The sequence below is a fragment of the Cavia porcellus genome, unplaced genomic scaffold (assembly GCF_034190915.1).
Source record: "Cavia porcellus strain 051 isolate PalLab524CR breed Dunkin Hartley unplaced genomic scaffold, mCavPor4.1 scaffold_2, whole genome shotgun sequence".
In the NCBI taxonomy this organism is placed as follows: Eukaryota; Metazoa; Chordata; class Mammalia; order Rodentia; family Caviidae; genus Cavia; species Cavia porcellus.
Genome location: NW_026947485.1, coordinates 109,473,621 through 109,498,015, shown reverse-complemented (window position 1 = coordinate 109,498,015; position 24,395 = coordinate 109,473,621). Strand labels below are relative to the sequence as shown.

At 48.0% G+C, this 24,395-nt stretch overlaps 2 protein-coding genes across 3 annotated transcripts in view; one reads left to right on the top strand and one right to left on the bottom strand.

Moving 5' to 3' along the window:
* The window catches only part of Golga7b (golgin A7 family member B), a 34,753-nt gene that overhangs the window by 5,731 nt on the left and 4,627 nt on the right, over positions 1-24,395 (top strand). For both annotated transcript variants that reach the window (XM_013143530.3, XM_063245094.1), the window contains exon 2: positions 22,540-22,665. In XM_013143530.3, the coding sequence (XP_012998984.1) occupies positions 22,540-22,665 (126 nt within the window). The remainder of the gene's footprint in view (positions 1-22,539; positions 22,666-24,395) is intronic.
* Positions 21,823-24,395, bottom strand: part of Crtac1 (cartilage acidic protein 1) — a 155,730-nt gene continuing 153,157 nt past the window's right edge. The window contains exon 15 of the mRNA XM_063245092.1: positions 21,823-21,923. Coding sequence (XP_063101162.1) covers positions 21,838-21,923 — 86 coding nt within the window. The 3' untranslated portion in view covers positions 21,823-21,837. The remainder of the gene's footprint in view (positions 21,924-24,395) is intronic.

Sequence of the window (24,395 nt, the reverse complement as noted above, 5' to 3'; positions counted from 1 at the left end):
ACTGCTTGCCCAGTTCTCTAGGAAAAACTCCGAGAGCCACCGTTGAGGGCCGTCAAATGCTATGTTTTCATTCTGAGGTGTGGCTAATAGAACTTCAGGCTGGCAGGGATAGGAGTTCGGAATAGGCTGGGCTTGGGTCTCTGAATTCCCATGAGGCGAGTATTGACGCCTGTGTAAGGAGTAAGATCTGGTGACAGACAGACTTGGGCTAGAATCCTGATGCTATTGCACAGCTGTCACATCTTGGGCAGTATGCTTGGCCACCTATAAAGTGAGTGCAGCAGATGTACCTCCTGCCTCCTAGAGTGGCTGTAGGATTTGGTGAGATGGTGTACACAAAGCTCCCAACTGGGACCCATCACAGAGTGAAGGCTCTGGGTGTGGCTCTCCAAGCAGGACGGTTGCTCTGTTTTCTCTTTCTGCCCTGGAGCCCAGGAGAGAGTCCTAGCCCATCATGTTTGGCAGCCCCATCTGACACCCAGCAACTACAGTTTTCCAGAGGCCTCCTGAGGACCCTAAGCTCCAGTTGTCTAAGGCCATGTGTGGCGCAGGCCTAAAATCCTAGCACTTAGGAGGTTGAGGCAGGAGAACAGCCATGAGTTCGAGGCCAGCCAGGGCTACATAGTGGGTTCAAGGCCAACCTGAATGACATAGTTGAGACCCTGTCTCAAAAAAACAAAACCAAATCAATCAATCAGTCAGTCAAACAAATGAATGAACATGACTCTAAGAACACAGACACATATGAACAGTGTAAGCAGGGAAATTTACAAACCTCAGGATATCAGGCCTGGGAAGGCCGTAGGGCTGTGAGGCTCACACCCTCTGTTAATGATCCAGAGTGGGCTGTGATTTGTCACATGTCACAAAGCAAGCTTGGACTCAAAGTCAGGTTTTCTGCCTGCTTGCTTGGGGCTCTCTCCATGGCACCCCACAGGAACAGCCAGGAGGCCAGGGCAAGCCCTGCTCTCATGTCCCGTTCCAGCTCTTGACCTACTCCCTCATATCAGCTCTGTTAGGTCACCGGAGGCCAGCGACACTTCGGGGATGGTGGAAATGAGTGCGTTCTCCAATTCCAAAGGGATCAATTATAGAGACCATGGGTTCCATTCTGTCTGTACCCTCAAGTGCTGCTTCTATCCCCTGGAAGGCTCCCCCAGCCTTTGTGGCCTCCTGAGCTCACAGTCCAGGAAGATGTCTCCCCATCCACTAGAAAAGGAAGAACTCAATTGTTTTTTGTTCCCCGTTGAGCACTTCATTTATGTCCCTTGTATGATCTTGGCTTCTTATGTTGTAGTTGTTGGTTGAAGGCAATGGTCGCCTTGATTTTCATTCCAAGGAGCTCAGAGGCCAAGTCAGCTTTAGAGGACACAGCCGGGAACCCGGGCCCCAACCAGAGCTCATAGGGCGAGCCTGGCAGATGCTGAGCTTTGCTGGTTGTGTCTTCCTGGCAAACCTACAAGGTCCCTTCACTTTCTTTCTCCTACCTAGCCACTGCTTCATCTTTCCCCAGCCTGCTAGAAAAGACCTGGTTTATCTCTAAAAAAGAAAATTTTTATGTATGTGTAGTGCTGGTGATTGAACCAAGGGCCTCACTCATGGTAGACAAGTATTTTACTACAGATCCGTAACTGCACTCTCTCTCTCTCATTTTGACATGTGTCTGAGTGTGGTGGCACATGCCTGTAATCCCAGCTCCTGGGGAGGCTGAGATTGGAGGAGTGCTATGAGTTTGAGACCAGCTTGGATTACATAGTGAAAAAATTTAAAAAAATATTTTTGGGACAGAATCTGGCTAAATTGTGTAGCCTGGCCTCAAACTTGTGATCCCCTTGCCTCAGATCCCCAGTAGCTGGGATTACAGCCATGCATCATGCACCATCACATCCAGTCTGATGTGGCAATCTTAGTGGATACAAATTCAAGGCCAGCCTGGACTACATCATGAGTTCAAGGCTAGCCCAAGCTATATAGTGAGATCTTGTCTCAAAAGAGCAAAAACAAAACCAAAATATAAATAGGGACTGGGCCTTTCTACAAGTCTGTTTTTGCGCAGATGCTCACAAACAGATCCTCATCTTGGCAGGAGGGGTCAGGGAAGACAAAAGTAGGGGTCCTACACCAGAGGCCTGGTATGTATTTGGCCAATGCCAGGCTGAAGTTTGGTTGGTTTCTACTAACCAGAAAATGAAGGATGATAGGATGTGTCACCTTCATCCCGGGCTTTCCAGCTAAGCACTCTCTACTTTCAGGCCTCTCACCTTGCGGTGAGAGCTGCCCTGGAGCTGCCACTAGCTTTGTGCCCACTTTCTAAGTAGCTCTGATGGGAAGCTGCTGTGCAAAGCCTGAGGCCCCGGAGGTGGCATGGACCAGAGATCCAGAGAAATCCAGTCATTGTCTTCACACAAGGACTGTCGCTGTCACCTATGTGTTTTGTGTTTACTTAGCAAAATGTAAGTTATCACATTTAATCACTCCAATAACCCCATAACACAGGTGCTGTCAGTATTTCAAAGATACAGAGACTGAGGCTCTAGGTCCTAGAATTGTGTGTCAAAGATCACAGGGCTAGAAAGCTGCCAGCCAGGACTGCAATCCAGCTGTCTCTACTCACAGAGCTGCTGCAATGGGCCATAACTCCCTCTGCCACCAGATCACCTTTATCCTTGGCAGCTGATTCCAGCTTCTGGAATGAGGCCACTGTAGTTGTATCCAGGCCTGGCTTAAGATGGCCTTAAATGCCATCAGGGTGGCTCCCATCCCTTCCATTAGCAAACTGCTGCTCAACCTCAGAGTTTCACTGGGAGGAAATGGTTCCTGTCACTAAGCCTAAAATTTCCAGGGATTCATCTTGTTCCATTTCACATAATTATATCCTCCATGTCATCCCCTATGCTATGCTCCCTCTACCCCCCACAGAGGGCTTCACACCCCTAGAGTCCTGCACGCAATTATCCTATTTCATTTCACTTGGCAAAGCCTAGAGTGCAAGTCTTTTCATCTGTTCTAATTATTCCATTTCCCCTGGCCCTGCATTGTTCCACGTATTTCATCTCTGAACATCTTCCAACTCCAGAGTATGTTTCTAGTACAGTGGCTGCCAAGAGCCTAGTGCTGCAATCAGGAAAGGTATCCTTAGGAACCAAGAGAGGGAAGGAGCATTCCTGCTGAGCAGAGTGGTGACCTGCCAGGAGCAGGGCCATCTGGATACCCAGCAATGCCCAGATACCAGTGCAATGGCAGAGAGGGTCACCAAGTGCTTTCCTGGGCACAGGGAGGGTGGCTGGAGGACTCTCTGAGCAAAGACAAGGAAGAACTCTGTCCAAGTGTCTCTCATCTTAGCCTCCTTGCACTGTTACGGGTCAGCTTTGCACTCCTCCCACAAAGTACTGAGCTGCTACATTTGCCTGACACAGAGAAGGGCAGTGGGGGTGCTCTGTGGGCAGCAGAGGAGGTACGATCTGCCCACATGGAGCTTAACTCCAGTGCTGGAGGAAGAAATAAGCAAGTGGAGCAACAGGTTAATGTGGACAGGACATGGGGCAGAGGTAGAGCTCAGGGCAGGAGAGTGACAGAGGAACAAATGTGGCCCAGCAGGGTCTTGCAGCAGGTGGCATTCCAGCGGATTCCTGGTAGTAGGCAGGACTTGCCAGGGAAAGGCATGGGGAGATTTCTTGGAGAGGGACAAGATATGCCATGCTGGGTAGCCCAGGCCCAGGGAAAAAAGGATAGATGGAAGGTCAAGTGCTTGATGTGGATCGAAAGTTGGCGGGGTGGGGTGAGGGGCCCACTCTCCACTGCTGTAGGTGCCCGGCTTCCTGCTGACTTGCCACGTGATATGAGCTGTACTCTGCACCCAGCACAAGAGGCTGAGGCAGGAGAATCTGAGTTTGAGCCCCAGCCTGGAAAACTAGCAACTTACTGAGATCTTAGCTCAAAATTAAAAAAATAAAAGAGACTGAGGATTTAGCTTGGAGAAAATCCCTAGTACTGAAAAAAAAATCACTTTATTTAGCTATTTCATGGGTACAAAAGTAATACATCTGTAATATATGTAAAATATGAAGAATAAGAGCACATTGAAATCTGTTCACTATCACTCAGTGTGAGAATGTTTCCCTCCCATCTGGAATACCCTGGACATGGGTGCCCAAGTTGGCCTACAGCTAAACAGTTCTTTGAATTTTGTGTTTATCTTTTCTTTCTTGTTTTCTTCATATTTTCACTGTTATGTTAATTTACTCCAGTAATGTCTTATTTAACTTTATATAAATGCAGCCACACTGTAATACTCTTCTACCATTTGCTTTTTTTTTTTCAGCATTTTATTAAGAGTCACATAGGTCATTGCATTGTACAGTATCTGAAAGGGGACAACACTATGTTTTAGTTATTCATTCTCTGGCCTCGGGACTTTTGAGTTGCCTTAATTTTTTTTCTTTTGCACAGAGTGCTGCTGTGAACATATCAGTTCATACCTGGACAAAACTGTGCAGTGGTACAGATTTAGGCGAGGGGTTGCTGGGTTATGGGTTCGTTTGTTTCCCAAGGTGGCTGGAGCCACAGATACTCCTATCACCATTGTGCAGAGATCCTGTTGCATCTCAGTGCCTGCTTTGTGGGCCTTTTGAATCTTTGTTGACCTAGAGGGTAGTACGTCCTTGTGCTCCCCTTGACTTTCTGATAGGTTCCCCAAAGCAGCTACTCTTTGGTTTTGCTGAGGTTAAATTTTCTCTCTTCTTTCTAGGATCTGTCTCCATGGCCACCTTCTCCCCTTAGGCCCATTGCAGAACTGCATTCTCCTCTCTCAAGTCTGACCTTTTCCTTTCTTTAGGATCCTCCTCCTTCCCTCCTCCCTGTCATCCTCACTGGTCCCTTTTTATGATCTTTAGCTTTCATAAATGATCAGTGTGGCAGACGGCATTGGTCTATTTCCCTAATTTCGCTATTTCCCATCCTTTCTTCCTTGTTTCCTTCCACCAAAGGAACCTCAGAGTTTCATGTCTTCTCTTGCAACAAGAAGTGGCCAAGTGACCCTGTCTTGGCCAGTGAGAATTAAATAGCCATCTTCTAGGAGGATTCCAGGAAAGATTTAGATAACTGAGGAACGAAAGGAGATTCTCTGTTTTCCTTCCTGCCCACAGATGTTTAAATGGGGGCAGCCATCTTGCAATCATGAAGCAACGTGCTCAGAATGCTGTAGAGAAAGGATGGGAAAAGCCGAGGTCTTGGAGGCACAGGGAGCTGCTGGGCTAATCCTAGAGCTGCTGCCCTTTAAACTTCTTGTTAATTAAATGTCTTTTCTGCTGAAATGATGTTAATAGGATGATCTATTTGCAGCCTAAATATCCTTAGTGATGGGGTGTCTTTGTATTGATTTCTCTCTTGCTTTTTCTCTATTCTGTTCCTTGGCTCCCTCTGTACTCCTCCGAATTGCATTCTCTAAAGGCGCCGTAATGTAATTAGCCAATCTAGTTCTCCTCGAACTTTCTGTAATACCTGGCGCCACCTTCTAGAGGATTCCCCCTGGGCTTCTATGACTTTCCAGGGCCCAGGGTCTCCAGCCCCATCTTTATTTTTTCCTGACTCTTTCTCATCATGATCACTTTTGCTGAACATGTGCCGTGGACCAGGAACTGAACTCAACTCTTTCCGAAGGTCATTTTACCTAGTCCTTAAAGAACTTCTTTTTGGATATGAAACCCAGGTTCTGGTGGTCCTGCACTATCCCCTCAGTGCTGAGAAGTCACTGGAGTTCCTCCTGTTGTCCCCTTCCACCACCTCACCATTGCCTGGCTGAGAAGCAGCAGCTCTTGGAGGTTCCCGCCTCTGTGCCTCAGGCTTGGACAGTTCTCTTGTCCCACAGTCCCACTGGACTGGTCCAGGGGCCTCCTCTTCCCTCCGTCCTAGGGCTGCTGCCAGCTGAACCAGCCCGATGCACTGCTTTCCACATGCCTCACACAACAGTCTCCTTCATGGCTTCTTGCTGTCTGTGTGACTGTGTCCTGGCTTTAATGGCTCTTCTTTTTCTAGGCCCAGCTTTATTTCTAGACAAAGTAGTTCAGATCATTCAGTGTGCTCTGCTGTTTTCAGAGGCTCTTTTCCCTTTCTGAACTTCCAGCTGCCCACTGACCCAATCCTCCCCATCCTCCTCCTCCTCTAAACATAAAGTGCAAGTGCGCATCTTTCAAAACACCTTCAGTCACCAGGACCAATGGGATCCTCCCTCTTCAGTAACTCTTGTCTCTGTGGTTACCCGGGACACTTGTCAGTCATCCACTGTGTCTAAGCAGATTTCTCAGCCTCCCTGTGCAAACATTGATCAAAGTGCTATTCTCGGCATTTGGAATACAGCCGAGACACAAAGTCCCTGCCCTCAAGAAGGTTCTGGTTTAACAGGGAAGACAAACAAATATAATTACTGGGGGCTCATAAGAAGGGCATCTCACCATGACTAAAGTTTTAGGAAGGCTCCCTCAAGTGCTATGGTTTGGATGTGGTGTGTATAAGTCAACTTTCCATCAGTGTAGCAAAATACCTGTGATCAAAGGTGGTAAATGGTTTCAGAGATTTCATTCTCTGATCACTTGGTCTAGTTGCTTCTGGGCCCATAGTAAGGCTATATATCATGTGGCACAAGAAAACTGTTTACCTCACAGAGGCCAAGGAGGGGAGAGAGGGAGAGGGAGAGGAAGAGGAGGAGGGGGAGGGGAGAGGGAGGGAAGAAGAGGAGCTGGGGTCCTAACATACCCTTTGAGGGCTCCCCCAGTGACCTAACTTCCTCCAACTAGCCCCCACCTCCTGAAGTTTCCACCACCTCCCAGTAGTACATCATACTAAGCCTCTGGTTCATGAGCTTTTGGGGAACTCTTAAGATTCAACCCATAATACTGCATCCCTTCTAAAACTGAGGAACTAAATCTTAATGTCCAGTGTGACAGTCTTACAAGATATTGAGAAGGGCTCCTTGCTTGTAAATGGATGTTAAGGCCCTTATAAAAGAAGCACCACACAGAGTTGGCCCTCTTCCCCTTCTCCATGTGCAGACAGAATTCCTCACCTCTGGGGCTGCAGCAGCGAGGCACCATCTTACCATCTTGGAAGCAGAGAGCAGCCACCACCAGAAAAATGAGCTTGCTGGCACCTTGACCTTGAATTTCTAGCCTCCAGAGCTGTGAAGAACTTTCTATTCTTTACTTTAATTTTTTATTTTTTGTGGAACTGAGGAGTGAACCCCAGGCATCCCCAGGCCTTTTTTTGTATTTTGTGGCAGAGTCTTGGCAAGTTACTAAGCTGCCTAGGCTGGGCTTCAATTTATGGTCCTCTATCTCAGCCTCCCAGAGTGCTGGACTTACAGATGCGTGCTACCAGGCCTGCTTTGTTTATGTGTATCCCAGACTTGGGTGTTTTGTTATCATTAGCACACATTACACTAAGACATCAAGGGAATGAAATTTAAGTTGAGGCCTGGAGACATTTAGCCAGGTGAAGGGGAGGAAGACTGATTCAGGTAGAGTGTTTATGAAGGCTTAGAAGTGGGAAGGAAAAGAACATATCAGAGGAACTGGAAAATAGAAATCCACTGTGGCTATGGCTGTTGTGGGGACTGAGAGAGAGAGGTAATGAGAAGGCATTGACAAGGAGAGGAAGGGCCAGATGGGGACCCAGGACAAATGGGAGCTCTGGCACTGTGGCGTATGAGGCCAGTGACATTTTCTAGCCAAAGCTGTCGGGATAGAGAAACATCAGAAAGAGGAGCAGCTGACATGGAGGCAGAGGACGGGAGACATGTGGAACAGCTTGTGTCGCTATGGAAATGTTCTGATTGTCGGAACCTGCCCTGTGACCTGGCCAAAGCCAGGAATTCCAGAAGTTCTGTGGAGGTTAGCAGGGAGAGCTTGGTAAGATAAGAATTGAAGAGAGGTGTTTAGAAAGTTCTTTTTGTGTGTATGACAGCCAAGAAAGGTGCCCAGGACTGACGACTCCCAGAAGCTCCTCTGGGATGCGAGCCCTCAGGCCAGGGTGGGTGTGCCTGGGCAGAGTTCTCTCCTCCCTGCTGGTGTCCAGAGCAGCGGCCAGGGAATAATCTGAGTGATGGTTATGGCCCTGGGCTTGAGACCCCTGGTGTCTTGGTTCCTCACAGAGGAAGATGCTTTACCCCTCTTTTCTATGGCAGGAGTGGTCCTTGAGTAACAAATTCCTTTTCTTTCTTGTCACTTTCCTTTCCAGTCTCTACCAAACTAAGCAGAGTCACTTTCTTTTCAAGGAGCAAAACAAAGTCAATAAAGGGGGCCCTGAATAGAGTGCTTTATCTATTATGGCTTACTGTCTCCCCTACTGTCTTAAAATTTTTTGGACCATCTAAAAATAAAACCTTATACCCATTTCTATAGGAGAAATCAGATGGAAAATGATTAGTTCTAACACTACTTCAGATAAACTGTTTCTTCTTTACACAGAATTCTGATTTAATTAATCAGCAAAATACCTCTTGAGACAGACATTATTCTAGGCATTAGGGAGATATCTATGATGAGTGTAACAAAGATTTCTGCCCAGCTTACAATTTTGTAGGCAAGAGAAAAAGAAGACATGAGAAGTAAATGGTAGTTTGCTAGAAAAGGTGATGAGTTGTTATAGAAAGAGAATAAGAAGAGAAGCAGAGAGTTCTGTTTTTGCCCAGCCAACCTGCCAAGCTGCAATGGGAAGCGTGGGAGAGACGGAAGCGACAGGGTCCAGCTTTTTGTTCGTTGCTGTAGCTTTTGTCCTTGTTTGCATATATTATTTTGATAAAAATTAATTTGAAAATCAAGTGTAAGTAAACTGAGAAGTGAGGAAGTCATTTCTTCTAGAGGACAAATGAATGTCAGGGTGGGAAGATTTACAGAGTAGGTAAGGGCCTCTTGCCTTTTCTTAGAAGCCTTTCTGTACTTTAGATTTTAAAAATCACAAGCATGTGTTATGCTGTGCGCCAGGGTGGCCTTGATGGGGAGCAGTGCCTTGGGGCTTCTGTGGGGAACAGGAGAGGAGGGGATGGGAGAGCAAGCAATTCTGTCTTCATTCATCTACGCCTAATTTCTTTGTTTGGTATATGTGTCTTTCATGTGGGATTTTGTTTGAACAAAGGGTTCTGCAGCTCAAATTGGTCTGAACTCTGTGATCCCTCTTGGTTCTCATAATTAACGATGCTTTTAAAGCACCTGCTACTCTTTATGCTCATGCCTATTTCCTGTCTGAAATACTTTTCTTAACTTAGTTAGAAGCCTTTCGGTGTTTTCCCAGTTGGCTACGATTTGCAGTGGTGAGGTTGCTACCGGTTTGCTCCACGTGGAAACGAGACTCTGCAGTCAGTCATTCATGACTGCTACTCCATTGCGTCTCTGGAGCCATGATCAGGACGGGTCCCTTGGGCATCCTGTCTGGCCTCCAGCAGGGTGGCTACTGTAATGACAGTTGAACATGGTGGCCAACAGTTCCCAGATGTATCTCAGTGTCTGTAGTCTCTCTTGGGGTGGCTGTGAATTCTACTTATAGAACTTCGCCTCCCACTCCACTTCCTCTGGGGACAGGGGGAGAGTGGGAGAGGGACTGGATGACTATGAATGAAGTTAAGAAAGGCAGGCAACCCCCTTCGGCTTAGTCACCTCCTCATGACTCCACCTGCAGACATGTGTCATGGTCTGCTGCTCTGGTACTATTGTTAGGACAGGTCCCCTCCATTCATGCTTCTGAGCCCTTTGCAGTCCCTGATGACTGCTTCATTGAGTTGGAAGTTCCAGAGAGTCTGTGTTTCCAGGCACTGTTCAAACCCTCTTGCCTTCACACACTGTCCTTTTGCTGGCTGGCTGGGGATTTGACCCTAATCTTGGAAGGCCAAGATCAAATGCCATGAGCTTGTAAAACTTTCCTGGCCCCAGCTTTGAGGCATTTATCTCCATCTTAGCACTTAGCACAGACCCTGGATGTCTTAAGTTTATTTTCTGTTGCTTAATAATACAATGCCACAGACTGGAAAAGTTATAAAGAAAGAGGGTAATTTTGGTACCTGGTTCTGATCTGCATTTGGTGGTGGACTTTGTGCTGGTAGAGTCCTGAGGTGGATCGGGGCATCCTATGGGGAGATTCCCAAAGTGTGAGAAAGGCAGGACTAAACTTCATAGAAGACCCACTCTGAAACAATCAGTATCCATTAATTTATTACTTTCGAGGCCCTAATTACCTCTCACAGGTCCCACTTCTTAGTATCTCATAATGGTGATTGAATTTCAAAATGAATTTCAGCGGGGATAGACCATATTTAAACCATAGCACTGGTCACCATTTGATTATATTTTGGTGTCTTTGTGAGGTTTGGAGTATTCTGTGGTCATCTTTCTGTCTGGCATCCAGCAAATGGTCAGTAACTGCTCATCACGTAAAATCAATTGTGTTTGCTGATACCGTTTCTGTGCTTTAGGAAATTCTGCTGGGAGTGGAAAAACTGTCACTGTGGGGAGATCTCCGGCAAGGCATCTCTGTAAATCTTGACCTGTTTTTATCTTGGAAGACCCAATTTAGAAGAATCAGGTAAATCAAGGGAAAGCCTCCTCTGCTTAAGGGGATCCTACCTGGGGAGGGAGCATATTGCCACTATTTTACAGATCAGAGAACCTCAGCTCTGAGACACTGAGACTTGCTTATGATTATGTAATAAATAGCAGAGCCAGAGGTTGAATGTGTCTCCTCTGGCTTCAGAAGCAGTTTCTTAGCTCCTGCTTCCTCCTGGTCTCCGCGGTGTGTGGTGTGATGGAACGAGGACTCTCCAGACCACGGTTTTCCCCTCGAGCATTTGAGGATTGTTTTCCTTCCAGACCCAAGTACTGAGTTTCTCCCTGCCTCCTACTTTTTCTCCAATTCCTGAGGTTTGTGAGCTCTTTCCCTGCCTCCTCTGCAGTCTGCAGTTCATTTTTCTCTCATCTATTTCCAGATAAACAGCATTTCCAAATCTTTCAGTTGGTTTCTTTTTCAGGCTATGGTCCTTTTTTGGGAGACCATCCAGTGCAGCCACAGATTGGAAGATGATAATAATGAATTAGTGGATCTTTGAAGTCATTTTGTGGGTGAACTCATTAATGAAACATGAAACATGAAAGGCCTGGGCTGCTACATAGGATTGGGTTGTTCTAAGGCATTGGAATAGTAATGAGTAGTCAGATTAAATCTCAAAGGCTGAGGAGTTCCAGTTTAGATGACAGGGGTGTGGGAACCTCCCATCCTATGCTATCCCATCCCAGCCTGAGTCAGCATGGCATGACTCTCCTCACTCTCCATGGTTTCCATTTTGATGACTCAAAACTGGGAGGTCCATCCAGGTTGTTATAACCAGCCTGGAGGCAATGATGGGAAAAAGGTCGAGGCCGTTCACACTTTTTCCCTTGTTTTAAGCTAGATAGTAAGAGGAATCTCTTGCCCTGGTGTGGATCTCAAGGCCTTATCAGAGTTGTAGTCCTATAGTGTCAGTGGGATGAATCCTCTCTGAACTTCTCAGGAAAGTGACAACACCAATGCTTAGAACTTGGCAATCTTTGTACACATAAGAGGTGAATACTCATTGAGAAAGGTCCTGAGTAATTTTTGGTAGTTGAAGTGGAGCAAGGACCAGAGCTCAGGTCTCTATTCGCACTACAAGAGCTCCTAGCCAGCCCCATCTATGGCCATTTACCATGCCTCTTTCACTGCCTGTGTGGAAAACTGGCCATTCTCCTCTCGAAAGCCATCCCTTCTGTGCTGGCCCCTAGAGCCCATTCTGTGCTGACCCAGGGCTGGCTCCTGTTGGCAGTTCATTATTTTCTGAGCCGTCAATGTTTCTCTCCCACTAGACTTCCTGTCAGCATACAGGCAAACTCAGCGTCTCCCATCTCCGAAAGAACCTCTTTGCTCCCATTTCCCCTTAGACTTCCATGCTACTCTGTACTCCCTTCCACAGCAACATGCCTCTAAAGAATTCTCTGTATGCTCAGATTTTCTACTTCCTCTTCTCCAATCTAACTCTCATAGCCTCTTTAATCAGAATCACCACTAAAATAGCTCTTTTCAAGGTTACCTGCGGCTAGGTACAATGGTCATTTCCCAATCCTCATGGAATCCTGCATGTCAGCAGTGTCCAGCTTAGCAGACAGAGCTGCTCTCTCGTCCTTCTTTGCTGGACTCCTGGGTACCAGTTTCTCTTGGGCCTCCTATTTCACTGTCTTCTTTTGTTTTCTAGTGTGTAATTGATGAGGTGCCCAATAAGTTGTTGGGCAACTTTCCAAGCTATACCTACTCCTTAAATGACCTTATTTAGGGGCTGGGGATTTAGCTCAGCGGCATAAGCACCTGCCTTGCAAGCAGGCGGTTGTGAGTTCGATCCCCGGTACCGATAAAAACGAAAAAGACAAAAAAAAAAAAAAAAATGACCTTATTTAGCTCCATGGTTTGAAACACCATTCACATTTGAGTGAGACTTAAAGTTTTGTCTCCGGTTCCCACCCCTTTCTGCCTCTCCCCAAATTTCACCTCATCAAAAAAGCTTTCTCCAACTATTCCTTCTATAATAACCTCCTTGGCTATCTCTTTACCAGACTTCATCTTTCTTCTTAGCAATTGCCACAACTCAATTTTTTTTTTACTTATTTGCTTCTATGTTGTAGATTGTGATGCCCCGTTACTGTGAAAATTTAATAGTCTTTGCTATATAATTTTTAGTCATTGCTATATCCCAAGTTCCCAGAAGAGTTTATCACACAGTAGATATTTGACAAATATACATTAAATGAATGGATTTGTCAAATGACCTTATCTGGGCCTCTAGCTATTGGGTAAAGAGAGTCATTTTCAGAGTTATTAATTAGTATAATAAAAATAATGTGAGAGGAATGGTGAGGTGTACATGGAGATCATCAGGTGATGTTTCCTGATTACCAGTGACCATGGCATTCACAGATATTCTCAGTTTTCTCCATGCTGTGAAATGTTTGCTGAACTATATATAGAAACAAACATCTACTTTCAACCTCTTTGGCCTGGCACTATTCTCTGAGACTCAGTGTGCTCATCTGCAAAATAGGCAGTTGGGGATGTGGTTGCTGCTCTTCTGATTTATGTTCTATGAGGTGCTAGCGGGAAGGAGTACAGTTAGAAGGATCAGCACTCCTGGAGCTTGCCTGCTTGTGTTGGAATCCCGCCTCCATTTCTCATAAGTCACATGACCTTATTCTTCTCAGCTCCTGAATTGTAAAGTGGGAACAATAAAACAACAACAATAAAAAGATAATAACATGTTACTCAAAGAGTGATTGTGAGAATTACATAAGATAGTGCATGTAAAGTGTGTAGCATGTGGGCTGGCATACAGTAACTTCACAAAAAATGTTTGATATTAAAAGCAAAACGTTCCGGGGAATTACTATTAATGCATTTTCAGGACAACAAACTACCCTAGAATACTACATGATACTGGATTTTAAAAGATGATGTGGCCATGGGCTGGGGGTTTAGCTCAGCAGCACAAATGCCTGCTTGGCAAGTGCAAATTCCTGAGTTTGATACCGAGTACAAAAAAAAAAGAGATGTGTCCAGGGATGTAGCTCAGCAGTGTAGTGCCTGCCTGGCAAGTGTGAGGCCCTGAGTATGATTCCTGGTACAAAAAAGTATAATGATATTGTGGCTGGGTAGGAGAGTGCTTTTACTTTTATAAGAGGTATGATGAAGTACTAAAGATAAAACATTTCAGTGTCTGCTATTTTGTAATAATCTAGTCCAATATATCTGTGTTTCTACTCATTTTCAATAAAGAAAGTGGTAGAATTTTAGCTATTGTTGAAGCAGCTGGATAGTACAGTGTATTGTACTCTTCTTTCAACTTTTTGTATGTTTGGCAGATTTCACAATAAAAGGCTGAAGAAAAAAAGGACTCTAGAAATAGTCTAGTGAAGTGTAACACTGATGTTTTATAGAAAGAATACTATGAGCTCAGAAAGCGAGACCTGGGATCAGAGAGCTGGAGAAGCCTGGGGACACTCGCGTCCCCCACTGCTGGACTCTCCCTGTGCTGCTGATTCTTAAGTAGCGGCAAACCAGACCAGAACACAACCATCTCCCCTCAAAAAGACTCGCGGGTGCTGGGCGTGTCGAGGGCACCTGTTGGGGGTTTGCTTTTAGCTTCTAAGCACATAACCATTCTGTTGGGAGGGGCGGTGTGGAAAATGGGAAGGCAGCACCGGTCCAGACTGCACCTGGGAGCGTGGACGTCCCTCCGCTAGGGCGGACGGGGCGGGCGGGGCTGCGGTGACCCCCGCCCGGGCTTGGTGTTCTCCGCCTGTGGGTTTTGGGTGCTGCTGGTTGCGATTTGCAAAGCAGAGAGTGGAGAGTAAGGAGTGCGGCCAAGGCGGGGTCAGGGGAGCAGCACACAGACTGGCTTTCACTTTGGAGCTCCCTGTAAGAAGGGACCATGGGCAGAGCTGGGGATAAAATGCAGCCCGTGTTTAAAGGAAGAAACAATTCTTAATTCTCCGCGGTGTATGGCTTCGTCGCCTAGCTAACGAGGTTCAAGGAGGAGAGGCGCAAACGCCTACACAAGGCCAGGTGGTGGCTGGGAAGGCGCAGAGACGAATCGGGATAGAAAACACGGAAGGGGAAGCCTCAAGTGTGGGGCGCGGGGAGGGCTAGAGCCGGTGCTGGGGGCGGAAGGCAGAGACACACCTGCGGGCTCCCCGAACGGACCCCCTTTCTCAGAGTGCCTGCTCCGGACACAGCCGTCCCTCTCCCGCGGGGCCGCGGTCCAGAGCGCAGAGCTCCCGGCGCCTTCCCAGGGGAGGCAGACGCGGAGTCGGGGTCCCCCCCCCCCGCCCCGCCCAGGCGCCGGCCCCTCCCCCCGCCGCCGCAGCTGTCAAAGATAAACCGGGCCGCCGCCTGCAGGAGGAGCCACGGCGGCGGGCGACCGGGCCGGGAGGAGCCTCGGGCGCGGCCTCGCCTCCCCGGCCGGCCGGGAGCCTGCAGCAGCTGGGCGGACGGCGCCGCGCCTCTCCGGCACCCCAACACCCGCCGCTCCCCTGCCCGCTGCGCCCGGGCGCGGCGCCCACGGCAGCACCGCGGACAGCTCCCCAGGCCCGGCTCGCCGCAGCCTCCTCCGCGCCCCTCCCCGGGTCAGCACCGCGGACAGCCCACCCGCGACCCTGCCGGACAGCCTGCCTGGAACATGGCTACTGAGGTAGGGCGCAGAGTGCCCGCGGCGGCCGGGGGCCAGCCCCGCTAGGGCGGGCGGGGCGGGGCTGCGGTGACCCCGGTCCGTCCGGAGGGCGCAGGCGGAGTGGCGGGGCGGGGAGGGCTAGCCTTACCCGGGGTGCCCCTCTTCCCCATGCCGTGGAGCCCTGAAGTGTGTACTTGGCGCTAGCGCCCGGGGCGCTCCTGGGACCCAGGCCGGGGTTTCCCCTTTCTCTAGACTGCAAGGTTTCCACTTCCCGAGAGGGTTAGAGCCATCTCCACGCGAGTGGAACGGAAGGGAAGGCGGGCGCTGCTGTTGCTATGCGGTGCAGTTATTCCACTTCTGAACCCAAAGCACGGCTGAGGGAAGACAGACTTGCCCTATATCTGCATTTCCTTTGGAGGAGGGAGGGGACAAAGACATCTCATACCCAGAACCCAAATGGTTGTTTGGAATGAGCTTTCTGTACTAACCCCTACTTTTGAAATCACCCTTTACCCCCCCCCCGCCCCCTGCCCCCGAAATGAAGTTGATTATCTCGGGGTATCCACATTTGTCTTGTGTCTGGTAGGGGTGCTGCCTCCTTCGAGGTGCGCCTATAGGTTCACCAAAGGATGGAATTTTGGTGCAATGCTAAGAGCTAGGCAATACCCCCACGGCCATGCCATCTGCCATGGGGGTTCCCTTTGTCTCCCTTGTTTTGTGCAGGAGATGGGAGCTCTCTCTGCTCACACTCTATAAGTGATAACACTGATAGATGGAGAAGGGGAGGACCGATGTGATGACACTCAAACAGCATGTCATCAGCAGAGCTGGAAGTTTCTTCCTTTGAATTTTCAGAGTGGAACCCAGGACAACAGGGTCTCCCCAGTTCTGGTGTTGACTTCCTTTGTGGTGTCTCCTCATTTCCATCCCAGCTGGAACACATCCAGGAGGGCAGCAGAGGCCTTTGAATGATTCTGTGCAGGGCCTCTGGACATCCTGGGGAGCAGCGTGACATCAATACCAAGTGCCATTGTTGTTATTCCACTGAAGTCTCCTCCACAGGAAAAGGTGCTGTTGCTTGGCATTGTTCAGCTTTTTGACAAAGAGCAGGTTAGCTTGGAAAGACTCTTACCCTCCCAGGACCCAGTGAGGGGATAAGCCATGGGTAGATATTGGAGTCTGGTGTTTAGAGTGTAAAGGTGCAGAAGACTTAGAAAATGCCACAGATTCTGAGAACAGTAGGAAGAATGATGGGAGAAATGGCCAAGGGTCTGGTCATTGTCCAGATAGAGCTGCCAGACTACAGCAGAGACTGCTGGTATTGGGCAGACGGGGATGTCAGCCACACTGGCATAACTGGGCCAGCAGTTTGGGCAGACACTGCCTGTGTGATGTGATCAGACTGATTCCAGCAGGCCCATCCATCCCAGCATCTCTCCCTCTTAATTTTTCTGTAGCCCATAGATTCCAGCCATCAGGTTCACATTGCCAGGCTGAGGCTGGCTTTTCAGGAGGCTGATGGTAGTCTTGCCTGACTCCCCGCTGAGAGAGACTCTGCACTTCACACCTCTATGAATATAGCCCTTTCCTTTGTACAAGGCAATATTCACACACACACACACACACACACACACACACACACACACACACACATCTTTGAGCCCTACAGCAATCCTGTAAAGTGGGAAGAGATGGTGTCATTATCTGCAATTAACAGATGAGACAACTGAGACTCAGATGCTTGCCTGGCCTTTGTGAAGAAGCCAAAGAAGGCATCATTATCCCATTTTACAGATGATGCAATGGGAATGCCTAGACTTAGGAAAATATGGCTAAAAATGGAAGGGCCAGGACAGGAACTTTAGTCTTACACCTCTGTGGCTATTAGTTATTGTAGCATCCAGCGTTAGTGCATTAAATTAGCCATTATGGTGCCAGGTAGAAAGGAGTGTGTTGGGGTCCTGACATGACACTTTGATGAACAGATTGATGCAAATGAGATTGAGAAGCACTGGAGTGTGATGACTTAGGCCCTCTAACTGGCCTGGCTGGGTCAGCTTGGAGGCAGAAGGACCAGGGAATGTCCAGGAGGGCCAGGCAGCCGAGGAAAACATCTCCTACATGACAGTTTGGCCTCAGTTGGATCCTGATGGCTGTGTTGATGGACAGACCCAAGCCTTTGCCAAGGCACAGGATGCGTGAAGTATCTGGGCTGGAGTGACTCATTCTCCTAAGCTGTTTTTACCAGTAGGAATGAGTTGAGATTATCAGGAAAAACCTGTTGGAAAAAGAAAACCTCACTCGAGCTTCTCATGGTCATTCCTGAGCACTCTAAAGTCCTCAGCTCCAGCAACAGATGTAGTGAAAGAAAGAGAGGGGAGACGCAGAGGTGGAAAGGGAGGAAAAAGGCGGTGGGACAGGCAAGAGGGACAGAAGTTTCTGGATGGAAACTGGATCTTTTCTGCTCCCCAATTTCTGTTCAGAAGTTAGCATTGGGGGAGAGGTGCATGCCTCACAGAGGAGGGTGGAGCCTCCTGAGCGGCACACTGACCTCATTTGAAGAGCTGAAATGAGCCTATTTCTTGAGCAGCAGGCCTCTGTGAATGTGTGTCACTAGGAATAGGACTGCCCTGGGAGACAGTGCAGATGGACAAGGACAACAGGGAAATGCCTGCTTGGGAGGGGCTTCTCCAAGTGACAGGGTCTGGCTCCTTAGAGATTTTTAAATGCACCCAAGTAGCATTTTCCAAGCAGAGTGTTAGGAAGTTTTGTCTTTGGGGCATGAAATTAACAAGCAGTAGAGAACGCATGGGGGCCAGGTGTAGGCTGAGAAAAAGAATGGCCTGGTGCTCGATTTTCAATCCTTTAGGCTTGACCTGGCTGCCTGTGACTCATGATCTTCACCACCACCACACCCTAGCCAGGGAGCACAGTGCCAGCACATCAGCTGAATCCCCTGATTCTTGAGGTGAGCCTCACCTGCATCCCATGACATGAGATGGTTTTTAAGGAGGATGATGTGGGCCAGGTGGGGCCTCCAGTGTCTTTTGGCCAGACCAGGACTGAGAGCTCATTTGCTCTAGTCTTACTCCTCCCCGACCTAGTCTGTCCAGCCATCAGGTGTACAGGACCTGGCTCTGTGGCCTGCAGTGCCCGCTCTCCAGGCAGCCTTCTCTTCCTTGTCACACTGCAGTTTGAAGAGTGGAGCCCCCAGATTTCACCACTGGTTTTCTTCCTTATGAAATATCTCTTGGTCTTGTCTTTTTGTAGCTGCCAGCAGGCTGAGGAATAGTGATGGGGATAGGGGCAGGGCTGAGGAAAGGGATAAAAAGTCTCTGGGTCAGGATCTGTCCAGGGGAGACACAGAGGCTGTAGCCTCAGACAGAGGTGTGCACCATTTATCTCTGCTGAAAACCTTTTCCTACTTCCTGAAGGCTGAGTAGCAGGGAAGAGGCTAGAGCCCCAGCTCTACCTCTTATTCAAGATCCCCTGATGTGGGGTTCTTTGTTTCTACATTGGCAGGTAGCTCTAAGATTGAGTCTGGTCCACAGGGGAGTTTTATTTGGCCTGCTTAGGGCTTGTAAATTTAAAATATGTTTATCAGATATATTACAAATCAGGATATTCGATGATAAAAAGTTTGGATTTATCACTTTCCTTGAAAACTCAGAATGTGGGTACATACTCTCACAAGACATTGATCGACCTCCTCCTTGAGTTGGGGCTCATCTTCTCTAACTAGCCATAGACCCAACTGGTCCACTCGCTCCTCAGCCCGTGAAAACATCTGTTTTCACAGTCCTTGATAAGGCCAGAATATCAGAGGAAGAGTGAGGGAGGGGCTTCAGTGATTATATAATTTGTCTTAGTTACTTTTCTCATTGCTGACTCCAAATATCCAACGGTCACAAGTTAAAAGGTTTATTTAGCTCACAGTTTGTAGAGGTTTCAGTCCATAACTGATTGGCTCCAAGGCAGGGTGGCTTGGCATCGCAGAGGGAAACTAGTTCATGGCTAGCAGAAGACAGCAAAAGCAAGCAAGCAAGGGAGAAGACAAGCCTCTTTCTGTCCCTTATATTGTATCCAGGCTACTGGGATTAGGGTGATGCCAAACAAATCAGTGGCCTGATTTAATAATCACCCACCCTTAGTCTCAGTGTCACACATTCTAGATTCAGCCGCCTCTGAAAAGGCTCTACCTATGACCACATGAGGCCTTGGAGAACATCCAGACCCAGCCCATAGCAACGTTCCAGCATCTCAGTTTCCAGTTGTGAAAATAGAGACCCAGAGAAGAGCAGATTTTCCCAGGGTTATTCGCCCCAGGGTCAGGGCCACTGCTCTTCCCTCCAGACCACCTCATTAGAGGGCCATTGTTGGGAGCCGCGGCCGACACCGGTCGCCTTACTTGGCGGACGTAGGGCCTGTGGGTGGGAGCGGAACCTGAGCTAGATTGCCCCTCCCATCGAGTGAGCCAAGTTGGCGCCTGCTTCCTGCCCCCTGATTGCCCTGGCGACGTAAGCAGCCCGCGCAATAGAATAGTCTGCCTAGCAACAACTGATGTTAGCCAATCAGCCCGCATCGCGCGCTTTGAACTGATTGGCCACTGTTACCCTATAAAAGTAAATGCCTCTCCCGCCACGAGGGAGAAGCACAGAGAGGAAGCACAGAGAGAGATAGAGAGAGTCCACCGGCGAGAAAGGGCTGGTGGCAGAGAGGAGGCCTCGCGGGGCCCACGCGGAGACAAATAAAGGCAAGGTTGCACACCGCCAGACTTTGTCGTGTGTCTTTCCTGCCGGCCGGGAGCGACCCCGACAGGCTATCCTTCTAGTCGGGGCCTTTTGGTGTTTCAATGAACCACCATGGATGGAGAGAGCCAGGAGAGTCTGCCTTGTCTTAAATTCTATTCTTCACCCACTGTACATGTGTCCTATGTGGATCTTGGACACTGAGGCCCGATCATATACAATGTGTCTGATCTCATCTTCTAGAAACTCCTTTGGGCTTCACATATGCTTTCCAAACTCTAGTCACCCAGATCCTGGATAGTACCCCAAGGCTCAGGATATTGTTGGATGGAAATGGGTGTTGAACTCTCCTATTCTAGCCAGTTGAGAACATATGTTTCAAAACCAAGAGATTATTTCCTGTTCAGTGAAATGTTGGATGAGACAGATGTCCTGCAGGACCCAGATTTTTCCAATCATCTTTAACACATGGCTCCACTGCTTTCTGTGGAAGAGAGAAGAGCAAGAGGAGTGTTAGGTCTCTGTGAGTTAACCTACCCTGACATTGGTCCCTTCTACTCAGTCATTTGGCCACTCTTAACTATGTGAGAGCTTGGGAATTAATTTAGCTGTATGTTTAAAAAGAAATGACCAGTCAACAGTTGATAGAGACAGACTCTCATGGTAGCACACGCACATGTGACGTATGCATACAGGTGTGGATGCAGGTGGCATTCAGGTTTGGACAAAGGAGGGGACTCAGAAGGAAGCTGAATTCATGTCAGTGGTAGAAGTACTATTTCCCCCTTTCTTTCCATTCTTACCATCACTTTTCTCTGTTTAGGCATAATTTAGATTTCTCTGAACTGCTTACTATCCAGGGAACCATCCCTCCCTCCAGATGGCCTGTACCCTGGGCTTGCCCACTTCCCACAAAACTGCCAGAGCAAGTCTTCTAGGGCTAGGGACGTCGGTGATTGACTCCTGTTAGTTGGTTTTAGAAGGCAGAGGAGGACTGTAGCACTTCCCTTTTCTTTGAAACAATATATTATATTGAGACCATAGCCAGAGGGAGCAGATACCCTAGTGCTTAACTTATTTACATTACCAAAGCATTTGTATTTTCAAAATTAAAGGATCAAGGAAACATCAAGGGAATTTTATCAACAAAGACCTTACTTAGAGAAATCAAGGACTATTAAGACTAGAAGAGTATTTATTATTTAATTCAGTGTCAGTATTTGGGATCATCTCTCTTTCACAGAGTTCAACTGGATTTGGAAAAGTCTTCTATAGTGTTCTCTGACTCCCAGCTTTTCAGGAACTTGAGGCCCCAATTATGTGCTCTTTTTTACCTTATTGACAATCTTTTTCCCTTTATTCTTTTTCCCGGCTGTTAAGCAGCTCCTATTTTAAGTCCTCCATCAATAGAAACCTGTCCAGCCTTGTGGTCTAACCTGGCCTCCCTCTCTGCTACTCTCCCCCTGTTGTTATCCATTCGGAAAGGAAGTCTGGTCCTCCTGACTTCTGCCTGTAGCCCCTGGAGGAGATCAGCTCTGCTTTCCTCATCACCCTGCAGGTGTTGCTCTGTTGGCCTGGTTGCCTTCTCCTCCCTCTTCTGACTCCATGCCTGTCCCCTCCTCTGGTAACACCAGCCTTGCTTTCTGACTCAGTGCAGGCTGTAGAAAGCCTTTTTTGGAGTGAGCCTTTCTGAGCTCATTTTACTGCTTTGTGCCATTCATCACAGTCTAATTCATTATATATTTACTTGTGTTCCTCCCTGGAGCTCTCAGACTGTCTTTTGCTCAGCACTCCCAGAGCCTGGCACTAGAAGGGACTCAATAAATGAGAACTAAGTGACTGAACAGACTCGGCTTGATTACCTGGTATGAGCTGGATGTTTGCTCACTCTGCCTGCAGGGCTTGGTCTCCACATAGTCCTAGTGTTGGCCATTTTTCACCTGCTGGCTGCTTGTTTCCAACGTGGGGGACTGGAAGGCAGAAGAAGAAGTCTTGTTCTACAGAACTGGGTTACTCCCCTCAAATGCTAGACCCACTCCTCTCAAATGCTAGAGCTTGTGTCAATGTCAGACGTGTAGACATTGGACAGAAATAAACCTACTCCTTTCTAGCAGGGAAAGCTAGTGCTTCAACCTCTGGCCTGAGCCCCATTTTACCCACAGTGTTGGCCTGAACTTGGGACTCCCTCTGAATGCAGGGGCACAGAGGGTCTTTTTTGTCCCACAAGTTCCTTGATTCCAACCCTATCATTTGGTCCTCTCACAAGCTGTAGCTCTGTCTTCCCCAAACATGGGGCTGGCCACCAGGTGTCTTGTTCCTCTTTGAAAATTTGTTTCTGGTGCTGTGGTTGGTTCCAGACCTCTCACTTGGCTCACTTTTGGGCCTGTTTTAGGCTTTCTTCGATCTTCCTGAACAATAGCAAGTAGCTTTCTGGGTAAATCCCATAGTCCTGCTTTCCTATGGGCCTCCTGAGCACTGGCACATGGCTGGCGTATTTGTTTGCCCACATTCTAGGAAGCTTGTCAGCATTGGGTAAACTGAGTCGGATGATCACTCTTAGCATTCACTTCCTGTACATCTTCTCAGGTCCACAATCTGCAGGAGCTCCGGCGAAGTGCCTCGCTGGCCACCAAGGTCTTTATCCAGAGAGACTACAGCGATGGGACTATCTGCCAGTTCCAGACCAAATTCCCCCCAGAGCTGGACAGCCGGGTGAGAATGCCTTCTTATGAACTTGTAACCCACGGCTTTGATGAAACTCAGGTTCTTATTGGAATGCATATTTTTCCAGGATCATGTGACACATAGTGTCATAGACCATAACTTGTTCCACTATTTCAAACAGGAGAATACAAAGTCCTTAGCATTATTTTGTTGTCTCTTCATAGACAGTTCTCTGCAGAAACCTTAGAGAGTTTCCTGCCCACCAGCTCTTGAATTTCAGTTGCATGAAAATCAACCAGAGAACTTGTTAAACAAATGTAAATCCCCAAGTCCTAGTGGGTCAGATTACGTATCATGAAGAGACGCTGACTCAGTTTGGGCTGTGGTTCAGGAATCTCCATTGATCTGCAGCAGCTCTTGGGCTGCACATTAGAATTTCCTAGGGAGCGCCCAGGCTACACCCCAAAACAACTAATCAGTATTGCTAGGAGTGGGGCCCAGGCATCAGCATTGTTCTAAATCTTAATTTTCAAATAATAAACTGACAGTTTATTTTAATAATAATTTTTAAATTTAAATTTTTAATGAAGGATTTCCAGGTGAGAGGGAACTGATTTGTAGCTCACAATCCAGCAGTTGTTGTTCTAGTACTAAGCTGCTTCTCACTCATTAGGGCCCTGGGATCTTTGGGAAAAATGTGCCTTGCGGGTGTCCTGTGGGATAGGGTAAGGTAGCAGTGGCCTTCAATGCCCTGCTACCTTTCTTTCCCAGACTGAATAAGAATCATAATCTCTTGAAGGGGAGACTTGGCCATTGTAGCCTTAAAAACTGCTCAGATGACTTTAGTATACAGCCAGAGCTGAGCAGGACTTAGCCCTCATTTCTAAAACTGTGGTCCATGCTGACAGGCCCAGCATCCCTTGGGAGTTTTGTAGCAATGGAAGGTCTCAAGGTCCACCTTAGAACTCCTGCGTCTGAATCTGCATTTTAACCAGATCCCTAAGTTATACATTAAAGCTTGAGAAGCATTGCGTGAATCTATCCTCTCAAGAAATTGATAGCCAGAAAGAGAAAGTGATTTTCAAAAGTCAGAAAGCACCAGAAGGACCCAGAATCTCACCTCTCTGCTTTTCTACAGGATGCTGATATCCTTCCTGGCGCCATTACACCCTTAGCGAGTGCTGCATAGAAAAACTAGATCTTTGTTGTCACAGTCATGGCAGGAAAAACTTAGAAGCCCAGAAGAAGACCTGGTGGCCACTTTTCTCTCCTTCCTTCTGACTTACATGATGGGGGAGCCCAGGGATCCTCTGCTCCTACTGAGTGACATTAAAGCTAGTCAGCCAAGGGCTCTGTCCATGGCCTGTCCTCTAGACTCAGGCACTCAAGTGCTGGCCTCATGGGCCCTTTGAGAGTCATTAGCTGTTGAGCTTTGCTCCAGATTCTAGATTTGAATGCAGTCTCTGTCCCAGGCTGTCTTATAGCTGACCGAGGATTGGAGGAGGACAGAGGGCAGTTATTATCCTTCCCCTCGGCAGCTCAGGCAGATCCAGATGGGCTGGGAAAGTTGGAACAGGGCCCATTTCTGCTGGTCTGACCACCAGTGGCTCTTAGAGAGCCTTACACCATGTCTGTGCCTTCAAGAAAGATGACTCTTAATCAAGTGGCAGGGCTTGGGTCATGAACAGATAAGCAGAATTTTTCCTTCCATGTTGAGTGTATGTGTCAGAGATGGAGGCAGAGGCTGAGACCCAACAGTTCTCACTATTCTTGGGAGA